At 36.1% G+C, this 21,594-nt stretch overlaps 1 protein-coding gene across 1 annotated transcript in view; it reads right to left on the reverse strand.

Annotated features, from left to right (window-relative positions):
* Positions 1-21,594, reverse strand: part of LOC119837027 (E3 ubiquitin-protein ligase RNF19B-like) — a 62,632-nt gene continuing 41,038 nt past the window's right edge. The window contains exons 3-9 of the mRNA XM_038362511.1: positions 9,417-9,597; positions 5,054-5,168; positions 3,920-4,107; positions 3,141-3,282; positions 2,455-2,689; positions 2,037-2,244; positions 1-1,588 (exon numbers count right to left, since the gene is read on the reverse strand). Coding sequence (XP_038218439.1) covers positions 1,242-1,588; positions 2,037-2,244; positions 2,455-2,689; positions 3,141-3,282; positions 3,920-4,107; positions 5,054-5,168; positions 9,417-9,597 — 1,416 coding nt within the window. The 3' untranslated portion in view covers positions 1-1,241. The remainder of the gene's footprint in view (positions 1,589-2,036; positions 2,245-2,454; positions 2,690-3,140; positions 3,283-3,919; positions 4,108-5,053; positions 5,169-9,416; positions 9,598-21,594) is intronic.

A 21,594-nucleotide genomic window follows, 5' to 3' on the forward strand; every position in this document is an offset into this window, starting at 1 on the left:
TTTTTTTTTGAGATCGTTCAAAAATCTTCAAACTTAAATGTAGGGGTGCAATAAACACGCCTATGATATTATACAGGAAAATGGCGGTACGCTAACACCATAGACAAAACAACTATGACACAAGAGCTGGTTTGGCTCTATTAGGACGGTGAGACACGAAATTGAAAATCTACAATTGTCCTTATAATACGAAGGCCCGTATTAAACCTCCAATGTCTTAAAAGCGACAGCTTCATATCCTAACATATTTATTGTCAGACATTCGAAGCTTAAGGAGTGGATTCTGTCAAATACCTATTCTTAAAATAATGTAATTAATTTTAAATCATACATATTTTTGAATATAGAATGTCCTGCAGAACTGAGAGAGCCGTTAGCAAATATATTCGTAATAATCTTATAACGATTGTTTATTAAGTTTTTAATTGCAGTTCAAATGAATATTTCGACAACAAATCGTACATTACAGTAGCTAGCCGATATTTCGTTGACACTCGACACAAGCGTTAGCGCAATTACAATAAGTCTCGTACACTTCACTTCTATTTAATACGGGCCAGTTTTTTCCACTGAAGACTTGAGATTATATATCACATACACTAATTGTTTGGAGCGAGCTGGATACATATGACGGATCAACGTCACTCCCGCCTTCGCAATAGGTACGGTTTGGATGCATATAATATTTTTGAGTTGTCCCAGCACATATTTTCTATTGAGTTGTTAAATTTAATATCTCTTTGTAAAGTGAGTTTCCATAAAGCAATTGTTTATGGTAAAGGACCATAAGTGTGTTCATCTTAATCAATGTATGGGACAATATGTCAAATTTAGGTATTGATGTATCGTGGAAAAATTTACTGCAATTACTCAGTTTCTTTAAAACAAGAATCATAGCAACTGATACATTTCACTAAATCTTTGATTTGATTTGATTTGATTTGAATCACACATCACTGAGCTGTAGTATGTAACCCTGTTTGTTTGACTGCGAATCATCCACTTAGTCTCTGGTAAAGCTGCTATGTCACAGATTCCTATATCTTGAAGTAATTTCGTCAAAATCGGTAGATTTGTAGACTCTTCACCTCTGCTCTCGCCACACTATCACAGTACCTCCCTCCCACCAATAATCTCCAGCGTACGTCCACTCCAACGCATCGAGCGATCAATCTCGAACGTTCCAGAACAGTGCAGCGGCGCCCTCAGTCCCCGTGAAGCTTCCGCTTGGCTGCCGTTCGTTACGACTTCGTCTCGCACGCGGCCGACAGTTCGACGGCGGGGGCGGCGGGGGGCGCGGGGTCCGGGGCCGACGTGCCCGCCTCCGGGTCCGGCGGCACCGCGGAGCCGTAGAGGAACAGGCTGCGGAGGCGCGCGGCGGAGCGGGCGGGGCGCGAGGTGGAGGGCAAGTCGTCGGGCCAGCTGGCCGCGCTGGCGGTGTCGGTGACGTCGGCGGTCACCTCGAGGCGGTGCGCGGCGGGCGACGCCGCGTCGGGCGCCTCGTGCGACGCCAGCGAGCCCGCCAGCCCCGCCAGCGACGGCGCGCGCACCTCCGCGTGCGCCGACCCGGCCGACAGCGACGCGTCGCCTGGGAATCGACATTTCATTTATTAACGTCTAACTGATCATTTTTTTATTAATTTCCCACATAACAAGATTGAAATTAATTACAACAGCCAGATGCAACTATTACACGGCATCTTAGGAGTTAAGATTCCCCTCGCAGTGGACACAGCATGCACATTTCATCTTTAATAACGAAATGTATATAATTGCTTAAAATTGTCTTTAACTATTCAAAACATATTAAGATAAAGCAAAAATACGAATTAGAAAACATAATTATTATTAAAATTAATAAAAATACATAATCATCATAAAAGCACCCATGAAATTGGATCTCAGATCTCGTATTAATCTATGAATTGTATAACAAGAGAGAGCCTGGACATAAGCAAGTGCACGTGATCAGGCTCCAATGCTAAGGTACAGGCGGCGCGAGTGCGCGTGGTCACGGCCGCGGTCCGGGCACTCACCGATGCTGGGCTCCAGGCGGCGCGAGTAGGCGTCCACGTCGAGCGCGTGGTCGCGGTCGCGGTCACGGTCGCGGTCGCGGTCGGTAGGCGCCGCGGCGCAGCCCCCCGCGCGGCACAGCGACACCGGCACCACGCCATATACGTAGAACAGCAGGATCGGCACGCCAATGCCCACCGCCAGTCCGGCCACTAGCGGCGACACCACCAGCTGTGATACATACGGACACAACATTTGTATAAACTAGTTAATAGTTTCTATCATATCACAATAATTGAAAACCAATTGAAGTGTTTTTCAATTTTTGGTCCTTCGAGCTCGATATCAAATTGTATTTACAAAAAGTTGAAAATTATTTGGAGCTATCAAACTGTGAAAATAAAGTGAGAAAGCAGTTCTGCAGCGAACTTGCGCACTGACCGCAGCGGCGACGGCGGCGGCGACGGCGGCGCGGCGGCGGGCCGGCTTGGCGCGGCGCAGGCGGCGGTGCGCGCGGCGCCCCGCCCACAGCGGCAGCCCCACGAGCAGCGCCGGCAGCGCCACGCCGGCCACGACCGCGATGCCCAGCGGCGCGCCCGCCAGCGTGCCCAGCTGCCACAGCAGCTTCTTCTTGCGCGACCACGGCTTCTTGCCCCAGAACGTGCACCCGCTCGGACTGCGGACCGCGTGTTGGTTACGTAACAGGTGACAAATAGCAATCAGCTTCACCAAAGACGATAAACAATAGCCAAGCTAGTATCTTTCGGAATATTCTAAAATAATTTCGTAATTTTAAATATTTTTAGGGATCCGTACTCGAAAGGTTCCGTAAAAAGCATTCCGTATATCTGTCTGTCACCAGGTTGTATCTCATGAACAATGATACTTATAGACAGTTAAATTTTTATCAGCTGTTGTTCTTTAGCTTATTTTTACGGAACCATTTGTTTCGCGAAAACAACTCATATTTGACAGAATTTTAATTTATTTGGGTTATATTATTGATCGAAAGCCAATTAATTGGAAATATTCAGATTAGCCACTCTGAATAACATAGCAATACAGATAAATAACTGCACAAGATGATTATAATCTCACAAAACCTTATAATAAATCATATTCCTCACCTAAGATAATGTAAGTCTGACACCTCCTTCATACAGAGCCAGCAGAACTCCGCGCCGCACACGCAGCACACCATGTGGTTGCATGAGCCGTCTTCCACCTTCACTATTAAAACTGAGCAGCGAGGGCACGGCTTCACTTCGCCTGAGACAAATATTTACTATTATTATTTGTTCAGACTACGCCTTCAATGCTATAATATCGTCACTCAAAAAGAAAAAAGAAAAAATATATTAAATGGGTTCTTATATCCTGTTTCCTACTAAAGAAAATAAATTATCTTCAACCCCGCAATAAACTAACGCAGTCGCAAAGTTTCAAAACTTTGCTGAACTTTAAGCTTGAAAAATAAGTCGTATAACTTTGCAATAATAATAGTACGATGAAGCTTAATCCGACACAAATCTAAACTCGGTTTTAACATACAGAGCAAAATTAAAAAGTATCTGAGAAAGAGGTAAATTATTAATTATAGTATTAGTGAACCTGTATAGAAAAAACATATTATATTTGTATACTGTTGTTTATCCCCATCGCACCTGGGATACTATTTAAAATAACGGTACATTACATCTTAGATCTCAGACATTGCCCTATTAGATAACTTTACTCCATCCATTGTACTATGGTTACATTTTCTCGTGTCGCACTTGGGACAATATTGTAAATACCATTATCAGACCTGATACTCTTACATTACTCTGTTACATACTATCTTAACTTGCTTGAATTCGACTGGTCCATTTGTATCCCTAACCAAAGATCCTGCAATTAGACATACCGTGCTCCATCTCGTTATGCGACGGCTGCGGCGCCCTGGGCGGCGGCTGCCTGCTGCGGCGCGCCGCGTCGCACGTCTGCGTGGGGTGCCACGCCGCCTTGCAGTGGTAGCAGAACGACGCGCCGCAGCCCGGCGCGAGGCACGTCAGCTTAGGGCAAGATGCGCAACCGGTGGCGACCACTGCGAAGCTGCAAGGGGACCGCCGGTTCATGAGCATTTGCTTGAATACTCGACGACTTGTTTCAAAGTCCGGGAAATCGGTTTTTGATATACATTTGCGAAAGACGACGGAAAAGCTCTATAGAAAGGTTCACATGTAAGTTCCATTTGGAAAGAATACGGGACTGGCGAATAAATAATACGCCGTAAGAAATTCCCAAGAAGTCAATTCATTCAATTCTTCCATTTCATATCTTAACCTTAATGGTAACATAAAAAACCAAGTGTTTATTAAATAATCGTAAGTAAGTACATTAAGTCCCGACAAAACAAAGACAGAAGTTAATCCTCAGTACCTTCTAATTTTACACGAAATTGAATACTCATCGGGCGCACCAAAAACCGCAGACTGAGCGCTTACACGGCATTAGGTCGTTGATGCGTCATATTTTAATTGTCCAAATTACGCGTCCAGGTGCCCGCGAGGCAAAGGACAGGAATTACTGAGGATGATTGAATTAACTGTGTAAGCACCGATACCATAGGAGTTATTCCGAAACATTGGGTCGCATGACTAAGTGGATGTTTAAGAGGATTATTGTTTTAACTCCAGTTTCAACAACAAGGTAACCAATGTTTAAATCAAAATTGCTTGATAATTTTGGAGAAACTATCGCAGGTGTAGTGCACATTTTGAACTAGCCTTTGATCATCACTCGACAATTTTTGAGCGAAATAAATGCTTTTAGAAATATGTATACCAAAGTATAATAAACGCTAAGAAGTACTACTAATGAAATACCTTAATCAATCAAAAATAACTTCCACAATTTCATTTATAACCTTAACTCCTTTTTCCTTTACATACAAAAATATGTAATAAAAAAAACCTTGTGACGAAAATGAGAGACTATTGAAACGGTAGTTTTTGCTCGTTTGCTCCTATAATATATATAGAATAGCATCGTAACATACCTGCAGTCAGGCGCCGGACACCACCTCGTGTCGGGGTCTGCCGCGAGGGCCCTCCTAACTGAGAACTCTTCATACTTGTCATATAACGCTTGGTTGTCAACTATCCGTCTGACATCTGAAAATAACAATACATCAATTTTATCTATACTTAATAATATAAAAGGGTTTGTTTGTTTGAACGCACTAATGTCAGAAACTCCTGGACCAATATCAAAGATTATTTCTGATATGTGCCACAGGCGAAGCGGGCACGGAGGCATTAACGCAAGCTAGGCATTTAGAAATGGAACAATACCTTGAAAAACACAGTTAATACAAGTCCACCAACCAATTTAATATTTAACTCAAACATTTAGTTGATGTGTGTACTAAAAATCTTAAAATGTTCAGCGTAAATTTTAACATAAAAACCCACTACTTACACAATTTTTTATCAAATAAATAAATTCTCCATCCTTGTTCATATAACAATATTGTGCCATAATAAAATCTGGCAGGGGGGAAGCTAGCAATATCGAAGTCAATGAAGACATTACACCGTCTGTCGGGAGATCAAGAACCAATCAAGAACAGATTTGTGTCATACAGAGGAGCACTTGTCAGACGGAATGTTTGAAAAATCAAATAAAAGCTAACGTACTTTACTATGTATGCTATAAATACAGACATTTATATATGTCTACTATATATAATAATAATATGTCTAATAATATAATATGTCTACTCCCTGTTTAATATTTATAACTGAAACATTGCCTCTGTACAGCCAGGAGGCCTCTTCTGAAAATCAGTGCAGTAATACATTGTAATCTTAAAAAAAATGGTTGCTGTTGTGATTACTTTTTGCCACTATTGCTGTTTTTTTTATATTTCTAAGCAGCTAGTATATAATTGTTTTATGTACATCCTATACATTGCTAATTCTGTGTTTAAAAAAGTACAATTTCACCGTAAATTTTAACTAACAGTGTGCGCAACAGACACTGAAAATCAGTGGAGTCTAAGTTCCTTCAATGGGCTTAGACTCTCATACACTGAGTGAATCATCTTTTAAACTAGGTTAATTTAGCTTTTTATTTTTATATCAAACCAGCTGCGCCCCGCGGTTTTACCCGCGTAAGTCCGTATCCCGTAGGAATATCGGGATAAAAGATGGCACACACAACAAACACACACATCCTTACAAACTTTCGCATTTACAATATTAGTACGATTATTGCTATTTTTTATTAGTAGGTAGTACAGATAAATATGTCTTCGGCCTTCTCATCTTTTTCTTTCACAAGTGCGTTCTATAATTATATGTATTATATAAAAAATCACTTAAACAATAAAAATATAACAACCACGCGTAAAATGAGCAATTACATTACGTTACGTATGTATAATGCACAAATCTAATCTCCGCCAATAACTCAATAAATAGACCGTGAAATCGAAAACGTAACCTATTTCCATACAATATTGATAGTATTGAATTTATAATTAACTTTAAGATAAACATTTGTATGTAAATTACAATTTCACAGTGAAATAAAACATTTGTTAACAATAGCCATGAATGTTTTTGTAAAAATTTAAGAGACGTTAACTCATCAGACAACACACACTCATTGTGCATTAATTGTTTTTGTAAAGAAATCAGCCTAGCCAGAAATTAAATCAAACTGTTTATAAATTGAATGTTGTTCCTTTTTAATTTTCAATAGCAACTATATCCCTAATTTTTCGAATGAGATACATCCCTATAAGTAGGCGTCTCATATGTCCTCATCAGATATTAATAAATAGGATATTATATCATGTTCTAGATAACATGATAATCACAACAAACAAATGTGCCTGTATGTTGGAATCAAGTGATAACTTTAATGATTTACCGTTCAAGCAAAGAATTCCAAATATTCCATCTGGCTTAGCAATAGCGGTCTTATCTAGCAAGTGATTTGTATTTTAAATCTGACTTAGGGTTTGATCGATAATATATGATAATACATTGATTGTATGTAAATTGATTGTCATTTTTATGTGTTTCAACAAACGATCGAACAATCATCGGATATTTGACCTTATTTCTTAGAAAAATTACAATTCTACTTTAACATTAAGGTAAACAATACAGACAAAAGAGCTAATCTATTAATAATTTTACTGACTTTGTCCAACATTGAAAATATTGAGAAATTTTGAAAGAATAGAAATAATTTCATCACGAGGCTGGATTAGAACCCAAGTCTTTTTGCCAAGCCATAGCATCGCCTAGCCCCTCGGCCACCCGTGATCTCGCTTCAGCAACGAATTTCATCTACTCTTTTGGTTTTATGTGCCTAAAGGACACCCTAGATTTTTTCAATTCTTTAAAAAATTATCATTTATAAAGCATTTCAATACTATAAAACTAAAAACGAAATTGAAAACATTTATAAGTATTTTATCAATATTTTTATACTTAGTGATCTGAATGCAGTCACAGTCGCGATCTGCGTAAGAGTCTCTAGCAATGTATTTATATCATAAAAGAAGTTAATACTCTTGAATGTAAACAATATATTGTATACATTATGTAACAATAGTATCTAGGTAAAATATTTATAAAATATTGCAAAACGTGTTAAGATGACTCAATGTTTATTATATAACTACACTTTTATACGCAGGGGGGAAAGTACCTACCGTATCGATTTTAAATATATATATATATATATATATATATATATATATATATATATATATATATATATATATATATATATATATATATCATATGTCCACGTATAGCATATGTCCCTCGGTGATGTTACAGTTTCCTAATGATGAAACAATTTTTGACATCGGTCCAGCAGTTTTCTCATAAACGTTACAAGGCAGATAAGTATAAATTACGTATCACTTTGTTTGTCCGCGATCGACTCCAAAACTACTCAACCGATTTTAATCTTCGCACATCATGTACAGTTCGATTCGACTCAGAAGATAGGATAGTTTATAATATTTCAATTACAGTAGACAAATGTGCGGGCGGGCATGCAGTTAGTACATAATTCAAATAAATACACACACACATCTCAACGACACTCATTACCGAGTAAAAATCGTTACGAAACAATATATCTACCACCACCACATCCACATCTCATACCCTCCCATTTCAATTAGAAACTCGATCGATGCGTTATTGATTTCCAAATCGACATTTATTTAAAATACATAAAGAACATTGTGCTCTTCACGTACCTACGCAGTCAGAACCAATATAATGTATTGTGATTTATCACAAAAAACGCGGAGGCAAGCCAGACAATCACGTATTCAGTATAAATCGTATAATTTGCGAGTTCTCACTTCGCACATTCGCAACTACGATCACTGCTCATGTAGAATCGTGGTTCCGTGGTACTTTCCTATACTTCCTATTAATATTATAAAGAGGCACAGTTTGTGACGTTGTATGGGGTCATCTCTGGATCTGGTACTGGGCCGATTTTAAATATTCTTTTGAGCAATTGAAAGCCACGTTATATGCGAGTGATGGAGCTATATTTTATTTTGCTCGTATCGTTGATCAACTCGGGCGGAGCTGGAACGTGCGTGCGTGAATTTTCTCTTACAGATATATTTTTAATAATATTTTTACGTGTATGTCACCAGATTAAAACGACAGATTTCTAATAAATAAATTATTAAAATATTTCACATTTAACTTGACCATGCACTAAATAGAGTATCTATGACCAACTCTCGAATGCTTTCATACCACAGAATAATAAGTACAAGTAATTATACATCCACCCGATCAGCGCGCGTATGAACCTCACGCAAACAAACAGACAACATTCGCATCATTAGTTACAGTCGTGTATTTTCCCAGTAACAGATACGAATATAAATCACCAGAACGGAGCCACAAACAATACATTATACATCCTATCTTCATACATCATTTATCTGAATACTAAGTGTTCGGAGCGGCATTACCCTCAGCTGTCGCACTGGGACGAGCCAAGTCCTATGTCGTTAACTAACTACACGATAGAACAGAATATCTAGAAAGATCTACCATCTGATTACGTTGAACTTCACTTAGAATAATGCCTAATTATTATACCTCTTTTATTTCAAAATAATTAGCAGCTGTCTAAACTTATTTCACAGAGACTAATGTTTACTCTAGGGGAAAATAATGCAGAACGAGCAAAGTGAATTATCTAGCTTGGCAGGTGAGCGTTGAACTCAATTAATTATTATTGCGTTTAACATTTTCTCTGGAATATTCTAAATTACAACTTTATATTTTTGCTTTCGACTCTCTGTCATTCACATGTATTATTTTAAAAAGCCGCTTTTATAACGTTCTAGAACTTACCAGAAGGATGCATATTCTCATGGCACACCGGACAGTTGACCGGCACCCTCGCCTCGAATATCTCTATAGCGAGGTACTGGCGGAGGCACGGCTCGCAGCACCGGTGCGAGCACCACGCCAGCCGGACCATGCTCGACGCGCTCATTGTGGAGAGGCATAGCGGACAGTCTAGGACTTCGCCCTGTAGACAACGAAACACGTAAGTCTATCTCATGAAAAAATAGTAAAAGATGGAGGAATTGTTCCATTGAACTTTTGTTTACTTCTTTGCAAATAGCTGAAAAATGTTTCATAAACTATTAATTAACTTCTTCTAGTTTAAAGAATATTTCATTTTTAAATAGATATTATCCTAAATTAGTGCGAATACAATAAATCTTAAAACACTGAAGACTTATACGTATATTATAGTTAATGGAGTGACCCAGTTCGCACCATTTAACAATAAAATCGCTCCAACTTCTCGAAACGATAAAGCGAGTCTCGTGTCGTGGTTTAAATCACACGGGCTCCACACAAAGTTTGCAGTTTGGACTATGCCATATAAACAAGTAATTAATAGAACTGAATATCAGACAATAGATGTAAATAAAATTGAGCTTGTCATTCGATTTTCGGCGCAACGAAAGCAATTAGTTGCATTTGACAGGTAAGATGAGAAACATTTAATTCAATTGAAGATAATACTGACTGGAATATTGATCAATAATTTTATGCTTACACGATCAATTGCTACGAAGAGAAATGTTAATTTTTCTTTTATATTTCTTCATTCGTGTCACTGAAGGTGAGACCAATTAAAAGTTTTCTATTTCACTTTTAACAAGCGCACACTATTTCTAATTGTAGCATCTGTAATAGTCTTTCACAATCTTTGTCACGTGACTGAGCTCTGTTTCGATATTTCTTTATTTCTCTGTTAATTTATCGCGAACTAACGCACATTTCTTGATTGTGATATTTGGTCAATGGGTATGTATGGTTTTTTATCATATTTTACCATAACTTTACATTCCTGAGCAATTGTTTTGTCTCTTTTTATCCTCGACGTTATAATTTACCATCTTTACGTTTAATGTTTTATTATCTAGACTGCGGGTAAAGTTAAATACAAAAAAAGAGGAGCTCATTATCGTTTGAAATTTAAACTCAAACTCGAACATTTATTCTTACAACTAGAATTCCATCAGTACATAGTTTAAAATTTACCACTAGTTCGGAAGCAGTTTCTACAGAGAAAAGTCGACAAGAAACTTGGTAGTTGGATTATTCGCTATTGAAGCGATATACATCATTATTTCTTTACGCCCGAAGATATGATTATCAATATTCTATTATTGTGCATTATTCGTTCGATCGTTATTGACTCTCTTTAGTTAGAAAATGGATTGCCAGATCAAACTATGGCTGCGACTTTTATCATTAAAATGTTTATAAACATATAACGTTTAAGATGATTATTTGAGCGATTCAGGCTTTAATCAGGTGTTATATAATGCATATAAACAGCTTAAGGATTACTGTATAAATTCATTTAATCGGCGTACCCTCATAATGAACACTCAACCACCTCACCCCATTACTTCAAAGTCGCTTCGTAACAAGAGCACGCTAATACTCGTTATCTAAGCATTCGTCGAGAATAACATAATCCATTTACCGCTCCACATTCACTGGGACGTGTCAAATGCATTTATCGATACGAGAAATACGATTTCATCGGGAATAAAACAAAGATGTGACGTTATGTTACTAATCAGTTTAATTATTGTACATGCGGACGTTCTGCGAAATGAAACGGTCCGATTATATTGAAATTTATACGAATCAGTATGCGATTGTTACGTTCGAACGGAGATATTTGTTTTACGGGGAAATTATGATTTATGTTTCTATAATTAGAATAATTGAACATTATTCAGGCAATAGCCGTTAACGAATTGAAACAGTTTGTTTATTCTATCAGCAATCGTAATATTATTTATTTCGATTTATCGATTAATTATTATTATAATTGTGTTTGTTAGCTTACGTGCACTGGATAATATTGAAAAAGTAATTAACAGTTGTGATAAAAATTACTATTGCACAACATAATATTCAAGTTTCGGCTTAAGTGGCTCATTTCGTACGACCATAACCGATTGTCATTCTCTATTTATCGCAATACTTTATGCAATCAAATGGTAACTTTCTAATGGCTAAATCGTATACGATTCATTACTATTTTCACTTTATGATCAGCTTAGAGTATTCGGCTTATATTTAATCTCAGTGTTTTCTAATTACACTCGAATTATTTATAGACGCGACCTTTATAAGCCTTTCATTACAGAGGTCCGAACTAATCCTATAAATGTTTAATTGCTTTTGTTATATACGATTAAACGTAACTTTCCAGGCTATTGGCAAACATCTACGTAAACACATAACCAGTGAATAAACATAATTCCCGAAACCTACGCATTCTAGTATCCATTTTACGCCCCACAGACTTCAGAGGATCGAGTTAGTACCTTCAGTGACCTACCGGACTATGTTTGAGGGAAATTGGAAATCCTATTACTTCGCTGTCCGTCTGTCTGTCTGTCCATCCGTCTATCACCAGGCTTTCCCTCATCAAATAATAAGTACTATAGAGTACAGTACACCGTCGGCACACTCTGTATACACGCCCTTTGCGGATAAGTATCTAGCCAATTAATTATATTTAACCGGCACCTGGCAACCAGCGATCGGATCGCCCGCCAACACCGTGTTAATCTTGAACTTCAAGCATATGGCCGGCGGATCGGGACAGGTGCAAATTATTGTGCTGTATCCGTAGCTAACTAATTATAGAAATAGTTAGCATGATAAATCGATGTTATGATAGGCGATGCTCATTTTCCTGCTCGTTTATATAAATAGGCTGTAAGCATTCCGTTCTAAAGGTGGCGACAGTATAAATTTGAAGGAGAGCAAAAACATTAAAACATTAATTATACTAATCAAAGATTAAGATTTATCGACAACTACGTCTCATTCATTTGTTTAAAATTATTTGATTTAAATTTCTAAAAGCAATGCCATCAAAATAATCTAACATCCACACAGCTTGAAGGAAATCCGTCATACATTGGATTGCAATAAAACCTTTGTAACAAGTTAAATATCCTTTCAATCGTCACTAAGAACAATACGTAATAGTCGAGCGATACACGAGCAACAAAATAGAGCAAATAGTTCCGCTGCACTTCCCCAGGGCTGCACGGATCCGATATTAATGACGTCACAGCGTTTGACGTCAGCTCAATGGAAATTGTTAGTAACGCCCCTGCAATAAGGAATATCTCATACATTTTGACGCATTCGTTGTGACGTCATCGGCAAATAGATCACGCAATATAGAGCACGGATCGGCGATCTCGGAGTATAGAACATTTTATTATTATTTGATGGATACAAAAAATATTTTTTTATGCAACATTTTTGTCCCTCGCCTCTTGCTATTTGACTAGCTGAACCATCATATTGTTTATCATGGAACAGTGCATTACCCTAACATAACATTTATTTTACCTTTTTCCTTTATCCCGGCCACCTTGGGCGGCTCGTACGAGATCGCTGATAAGAGATAAGATCGCCTTATATGCTATACTAATTAATTTATTGTATATTTGTAATTATTTAAAATCTGATGTGGTACATTAAATTCTTGGAAAAAATAAATAAATAAGATCCAACACAATAGTGAATAAAGATATTGAATGTCATATTCCACGTGTTAAAGTCGTACAAAATTGACATTTCAACAAACTGTCACACGAAAAATTATGATAATATGAGGGTACCTACCTATCTGTATTATTATATTTTAAATACCAAATACCAAAGACAACATATTTTGATATCCGTTAAATAAACTTTAATTAGCATACAATACTAATTTAGCATAATTTATAACACATAACATACACGTAACAATTATATAATAAGTAAGACCTTTTCAAATGATTCATTTAAACAGAAGCTAAGCTAAATCCACCTGACATAATATTTACATATAATTTTCTTTGTGAAACGATCAATTGTCTAATGCATAGTGTTGAGGAAATCATTTTTAAAAGATAAGAACTTAAGTATAGTATATAGGGGCTTAGTAACCAGTATTAGTAGTCACTTCTGAATATAATAATAGTTATTTTTGGAAATGTAGTTCGAATGTTTTGATTAACCCTACGAGTAATATATTTCAGATTTAGACGCATTTTAATTAATTTTGTCTTTACCAATAATATAAAACTGGTGAGTTTGTTAGTAAAAAGTAAAGCAGTGGTGGCTCAATGGTGAGAACCTCGGACTTCAAAATCGATAAGTCGGGGTTCGAGACCGGGCGAGCGTGTAGTAAATAAATTGATTTTTCAATTTATCTGCGCATGTGGATAACATCATCACTGCTTAAAACGGTGAAGGAAAACATCGTGAGGAAACCGGCATGTCCGGGAATCAAAAGTTCGACGATATGTGACATCTGCCAACCCGCACTTGGCCAGCGTGGTGGATTATGGCCTGAACCCTCATAGGAGGCCTGTGTCCCAGCAGTGGGAACATGTAAGGGCTGATGATGAGTTTGTTAGTGTGAACGCACAAATCTCAAATTATTGGATCGATTTAGAAAAATACTTCGCCGTACGTGATCTCAGAGTCCTATATGCGTACCATGGATTAAGGCGCAACGGACCGCTAGCTTGATATAACGAACCTTACCCATTCATAATATTAGTTCAGCTATTTTAAAAACTAACCGTGCCTCACAATAACAGCCAGCTTTACAATAGAATCAGGACAGAAAATAATGCCTCTTACTTCTCGAATACCATTGCCCTACCATCTAAGTACGCATAGCTGCAATAAATGCTATGCAATTAAAAATAAAAACAGCAATGAATACCATTACGACGAGGGAAAGGAAACGGTTAAATAATGATCATTCGTTTTTATTAATTTTATTGACGTTTAAGACTTTCAAACTAATTATTATTTTAATAGGTCAAGATTTATGAGTAGGTAATTATTGTTACAATTACTTTACAGTTATACAATATCTTTCGCCTACTTGGTACAGTGTTTAACGCGTGAGCGTAGAACCGAGGATCCTAGGGTCCGGGGTTCGATTGCCGGAGGCACGCACAAAAAAAAATGTCTCGGTCTGGCAGGATACAGAAGGCTGACCTACTTGTCCATACAGAAAATCGATCAGTGGAACATATGTATATCATCTGCCCCATACCCCAGTACTCCAGGACACGGGACTTCACTTTAATACAATATGCATTAAAATCCGCCGGATATCTTAACTTCGACAATGTTTTAGATGATTTAAAAGCGTTTTTGAAGGATATATAGTTCTTTGAAGCAATGTTTGAGTTTGTGTTAAATAAGGATTATGGAAGCATTGAAAATCAGTTATTATTTTTCTAATTCATGCTTCATTTTACCAGTTAGCCAGGAAGCCACGTTAGTGAGCATGCCCGGAGGAGATGGCATGTTCTAGTAACTTATTTATACATGTATACATACAAAAATTCACACAAATATATGTTACCAGTCCTTGAGTAACACGTAAACTCGAAAGACAAGTAAAACTTTGAATGGATAGAAGTGCATAACAATTTTTAGTATGTGAAAACTCGAGCGTATTATATTAATTATTTATATAAAAACTCACCTCGGACTTGTAATTGTAACATACAATCTGTGATCGTTTCCCGAATCTCGATATAAGGTTTGTTGGCGCAAGCGCAGTTCTGGGCATTTTAGTTTTTATAACTTTAAAATTTACAAATTTAACAATACCTCATTAGAACTACTATAACTATTTAATAAAAAAAACGCATTAAAATGCCAAAAAAAAAACAACGGATCGTAAGTACGTTAGAAGCTTCTTTCACGACGCAAATACGCGTACACAATAAATAATATTTACATTCTTACAAATTATTTATGGAATTCACTGGAGTCTTTTATCTGATATATTATATATCGATTGACACCGATAGGGTACCAATAATAATATCGAAAATAATTTTTCACAAACACACACAATTATGATAAATACTACGTTAATCACTAAATTGATTTTGTTTACGGATACATTATATCGATATTCGAGGTTACAGCCAGTCTGTACTTCAGAATAATAAACAATTAGTCAGGAATGTGCCGCGAGTACTGATTATTTATATACAGTTCTTTTTTGTTTTGTTTTGTTTCTTTGTTTCATTATACCGGCCGCGTTATTTTCTTATTATTTGTTTATATATAGGTATATATATAGGTTTTTATTCAACTCTCATTTGTTTCCTTAGCGCTTGCTAATTTTATTAAGATTTGTGATATACCATGCAAAAATCCATGCAACATGCGTTAGCTAGAATCCATTTTTACTACAATAATTATATCTAACACTAATTTCCTGCCAATCACAATAAGAAACAAGTCTATCGGTTGAAAACCCACGGTGATATCAAGTGACAAAATCCAAAAAAATAAATAAATACAGTCTTATCGAGAAACTTCTACGCTTTTAGGGCGTCGGTTGAAAAGTATTATTATTTAATTAGACTTTTAAAACGTGGTTCGCTTTTGTTATTAACCTATCAGGCTTATTACAGCATTGGTATGTCTAGCTGTGAATGTCAAATAGTCAGCGTAAATTCTTATAAGTGTGGCATGGAACTATAGCAATAAACTTCGATATTAAACTTGCAATTGAAAACAAAATTCTTTACTTGGATGATTATAGCAGTGCTTTTAGGCAAAATAAAAATTATTCATAAATTTACAGATGCCTATAAATAACTTTAGAAATTTAAATATAATCCTGGGTAGAGATCTTATATATGTATAAGCAATGACCGATAAATCATTATCGTGTTTGGTATTTGTTATTGAAGAGTACTCAACGTTGCAATTAATTAATCCGTGATATGATTATGATCTTTGACATTTCGACCCTACTGGGGATATATCTACGGTACTGTTTAAACTCGTGAGTTTGGTCCGAATCTATAACGCTGATTCTTTAATCCTTGGTCAAACGCGTTTATCTAATATCGTATTAAACAACTATTTCATACATTGTTGATTGTTTATGTCAGAGCTGGTTGTTCGCCTGAGGGTTAGCGATCACCACCACCCATGAACATTCGCAGAGGTTGTGCTTATGCGAATGCGCTGCCCGCTTTTTAGGGAGTAAGGGCACAGAATACTAACTAGTAACTAGCGTTAGTAAGGGAAACGTGCATCCGGCAACCTGCACCCCACTCACCGTACGAAAACGCAGTAGCATACTATATCATAGAATTCAAGCCGTGCTTCCTTATAGGATCGATAAGATTTCCAAGGACGGGAAAGTTAGCCCTACCAATATATAATTTAAAATGTTCAATGGCTTTTTTTCGCAGATTTCGCAGATCGTTCGCAGTTGGAGACAACGTAACTTTGCCATTATGTATTTTATATTTTTAAACATTTTTTTCCGATTGGCGACATAGAAAGTATTCTCAAAATGAATTATTCATTATAATTCATAATAATAAAAATAAGTTCGTACGCCAATCGTTATCAAAGTTAATGAACTCAGGGATCAGTGCACTGTGCCATTGTAATTAAAAACAGTGCTGTGAAATATAATATGATTTTTGATGTGTTTGTTTATATTTATTTGATTAACATATGTTGCTATTGTTACAAAATTTTATTCTCTTATATAATGTTATGTCTGCTTGAATTTTATGCATTTATTTACAATGCCGTTATGCTGTTATGTAAACTTTTCAGTTTTGAGTAACACTCTATTATATAATAGAAATTATTATTTTTCACAGATGATCAAAATAATTTTTTGAGCTTTGCGCCACCAACGAGTAAGCTTTTTATATAATTTTATTTAATATGAACATTGATCTGTATATTATTGAAATAATTTTATCCCCGGGTGGGTTACACAAGATAATATTTCAGTTCGAATAGTAGTTCCTGAGATTAGCTCATTTAAACAGACAAACGGTTAATATTTATGCAATTAACATAGATCAACGTATCGCACACAACAACACTAACTCGTGACTAATAAAGAAAATTGTCGTTTTCCATAAGTCACGGTAGGTAGCCCGTAATTAATTACATAATACCTAATTAAAGAGGGCATTTAATTAATCATTTGAATAATGTATGCCGCACGTCTATTGTGGGTGTAAACGATTCAATACCAAGGTGAAGGTACACATTTGGAGGTTATAATGTACGTGTAGTAATTACGCGTAGTACACATTGTAATGAATTCTATAAAAACTGTGACGTCACTGATGATTGCTTTATTTGGTTATAGTCAAATATGCACAATTCTATTATTCGTAGCCTGTTTATACAGGCTGATATTTCGTTATACCAAAGTAATTAAGCGCACTCTCCCTTTAGGTGGCATTACAAATTTCATCCCCTATATTACGAGTACTGATATAGGCAGTGGATCATTTGCAAGTAAGCATTTTGAAGTGTTGAATCCACAAAGGTATCTTGAGGATGCATTATTGTTTATCTATTACAATAGCCAGTACAAGTTTCTTTACCGGTGAGACTTATAAGAATCAAAATGTCGTTCATCTAGCAATCTAAATATGTATCTATTTATTTACACAGTGCATTAAACAGGGCAAATAAAGGGCGATACGTCGTACGTTTAAAAACAGCCACTCGCATACCGCACGTACGGCCGACGCAATCCCCCCCGGCAGCCCCTGAAAACGATTATGAAACCGATGCGATTATGATATAACAGTTTACGCGCCATAAACCGTGCGAGCGAAAGGCGTTGCTCTTACGAAACACGGTTAAAGGTAATCCGGACCGGTACGTGTGCACGCGCATTGTGCGCCGTTGCCTCAGCGTTGCGAAATGCCGCGGCGTGGCGCGGCGGCCGCCGATAAATCATCTATTTCGCAGCGCGCGCTCAAATGTCATATGGTTTATAATTATTTATTATTATTAAATTCTTTCGCCGAGTTGTGTTTGCACTCGTCAATACGAATAGACATGACTTCTTGTGTTCTGGATAATTAAATACGAGTACGTATCGTATTTGTGTGATACTGTAAGTTGTTCAGTCCAATGGATGTTCTAGATAGGTGCAGGAACAATAAATACCATAGAATCAGTGCACTGCTTTATGGTCATGCGCAGGATAGATAAAATATTTATTGAGATAAATAGTGATAGAGTATTCAGTAATTCTCGATTACGAGCCAGCCGCAGCGCGTATTGGCTCATATATATCTATTGGTTAAATGTTTATCTAAAAGCCACTACTTTCAGCTTCATCAATATGCAAAAACTATTTTACACTTTAGCAACGTTGTGCAGATTTCATAAGAGTTACAAAACCACAGAACAGGTGAAAAGTATAAAAGGCGTAAAATGTACGATATGCCCGAAAAACGTCTCCAAAACATTTGTTCGGGGCGTACCAAGCGTAGAATTTATAGTGCATATTTGTCCCGTCGCAGCCCGCCAATATTTTAGATACATTTTTGGCCACGACCCAAATAGCAATGACCTATTGAAAGGTCTGTTTAGAATTGTAAATGGCTCAAAGCGAATAGTACATTAAAATTTGTCACGGATTTTATCGCATCAGATAGAGTAAGATTAGAAATGTTTCAACTTTATTAAAATGTTTATCAGATATCGTGAATTGTGAAATCCCAGAATGAATAATACTTGTCTGGATACGGATATAACGTGTTCCGAAAACTCTGAGGATTCATTATTACCGAAGGCTACAAATATTTTAATTACCTCCACAGCTTCGTAAGCGTTGTCTAAAACTTAACAAATTACATACTTTAACCTTCCTCTTGAACTACTCTATTAATTAAAAAAAAAAAACACATCAATATCATCTGTTGCGTAGTTTTAAAGATCTAAGCATGTACACAGGGTCAGACAGACAGACGGCGGGAAGCTACTTTGTTTTATTCTATACAGTGATAATAATCACTGCTTTAATTAAAGTATGCAAAGAATGACAACCATTTTTACATTTTAATTGAGGTCATACTTGTTAGAAGGGAAATTTTAGTAATCGTAAATTTTCATTCATGCATACATTACAATACGTTATATATATGTGTTGAATTTACTTAAACATTTCTCGTAAATATAAGAATTATTAATTTTATTTAATTAAGAATTATTAAATTTTTATCTATATTATAATGAATGAATATTGTCATTATTTCGTTTGTCTCATACGATTTATTTAAAAACAAAGTATATTTTTAAACGCACGGAGCGAGGGGAGGCGGCAAGTCGCGTATAATAATAACAAATATGAAATTAATTTTGTTCGCGAGACAAGCGAGATTATTGCTTAACATGGAAAGTTTTTAAGACTCTAATTAATTTGTATTACACGTTAAAACTTTTCACATTAAACGAACGAATTTTGCGCTCCCGGGGACAGCGGAGGTTTTTGATCTTATTCAATAATTTTGTCATTCAGATACACAGTAATATATGAAAGTAGATAATCAGTATCTTGAACTATTGGGCCGATAGTGATAAAACAGTTTAAAGGTATCTTCAAGCCTACTATTGCAACTCTTAAGAAAAAACCACTCCGTTCTCGTAGAAAAAAACTAATTATATTCTGAACCTTCCCCGAGAACCACACTATCTTTCGGTGAAAACAGAATAAAAACGGTGCATTCGTTGTGTGATTCCCGTTTGAAGAGTAATGTAAAAGCAGTATGTTTATAAAAATGTACTTTATTGGATTATACAGAAAAGTTAATCTCGGTAAAAGGGCTTTTACATTGGACAGAGTGACTCGTCAATACAAGATATCTACTCGAACAATATATGTTATTTTAACTATACCACTATATCATATCTAATGTTAACAGTACTTAACTAAATAATACACCATTCAGTCCTGCACCAATTAAAATAATTGCTCAATTTTCAAACTATTAATTGTTAAAATCTTTAGCTAGTCCCGAACACACCTAATAGTTGTTTATGGAGTTACCTATAAGATTGACGATTTACGAAGACTTACAAAATTATTTACCGCCATGGCCTATTTCTAACTTACATTTCATTTTAATTCTCATTAAAGCGAAATCAACACGTACGCCCTTTTTCCTTCCGTTATTATTATATACATCATACGTTATTGTTATATGGAATTTTTGCACATTTATGACGAATTATTTCAGAGGGTAAATTTTTAATATTATAAGTGTAAATAAACCGGAGTAAAAAAACATCTGTGTCAATAGGTGATTGCTTTTATATCGAAAATTATAAAGAATATTACAGTTTACAGCTCTCTTAAAACAAACAAAAATATTTATGTTGCAACAGTATAAATAGCAAATTCATAGTAATTATGTTTCACACAGCCGGAGGTCGCAAACAAAACGCGAATTTGGTTAAAAAATAATTACATTTTATCACAATTATTGTCTGCTCGGTGCGAGACATAACATAGACGAATGAATACAGGTCATTCTAAGTAAAATATTATGAAAATCGAATATACCTAATGAGCTAGAGGAAGTGATTCCTGTGCCCGTGCCATCCGCCGACTCAATGTATTAGGCTAGTTTTAGGTTTTACTATAGAGCTGTAGGGACCCGCTGCCATAACTTGTTAAAACCAGGCTATTTATAGACATTGTCTTACGATAACATTGTAATTTTAGAGTTTACGATAATGTATTCTAATACAATTTCGACATGATTGCTTATTTATTTCCTTTTCTCAGACTAGTCAGGTATCTATTTAGACACAAAAGCTTGTGAGTTAACTATATATTGTGTTTCTTATATTTATCGCTCGAACCAATTCCTATATGTATTTTTTTCCATTGTAACAGAATAAATATTTTTTAAATAAATTCTAAATCCATAATGATAACGAAGCGATGATATACATACCTAGTCGTAATACTTGCCGAAAATATTAGTCTTATATTTATTTCGAAAATTCTCACTAATTTATATTTCTGGCAAAACTACCTAACTATTAATGACAGAGAGTCTCTGTCAGAGACTATAAGTATGGAAGGACACGATACGCTAAATCCACGACAAAAAAAGTACCTTCAGAAAATTAATAATCTTGTGCG

Source organism: Zerene cesonia, chromosome 3, assembly GCF_012273895.1.
Source record: "Zerene cesonia ecotype Mississippi chromosome 3, Zerene_cesonia_1.1, whole genome shotgun sequence".
Taxonomy (NCBI): domain Eukaryota; kingdom Metazoa; phylum Arthropoda; class Insecta; order Lepidoptera; family Pieridae; genus Zerene; species Zerene cesonia.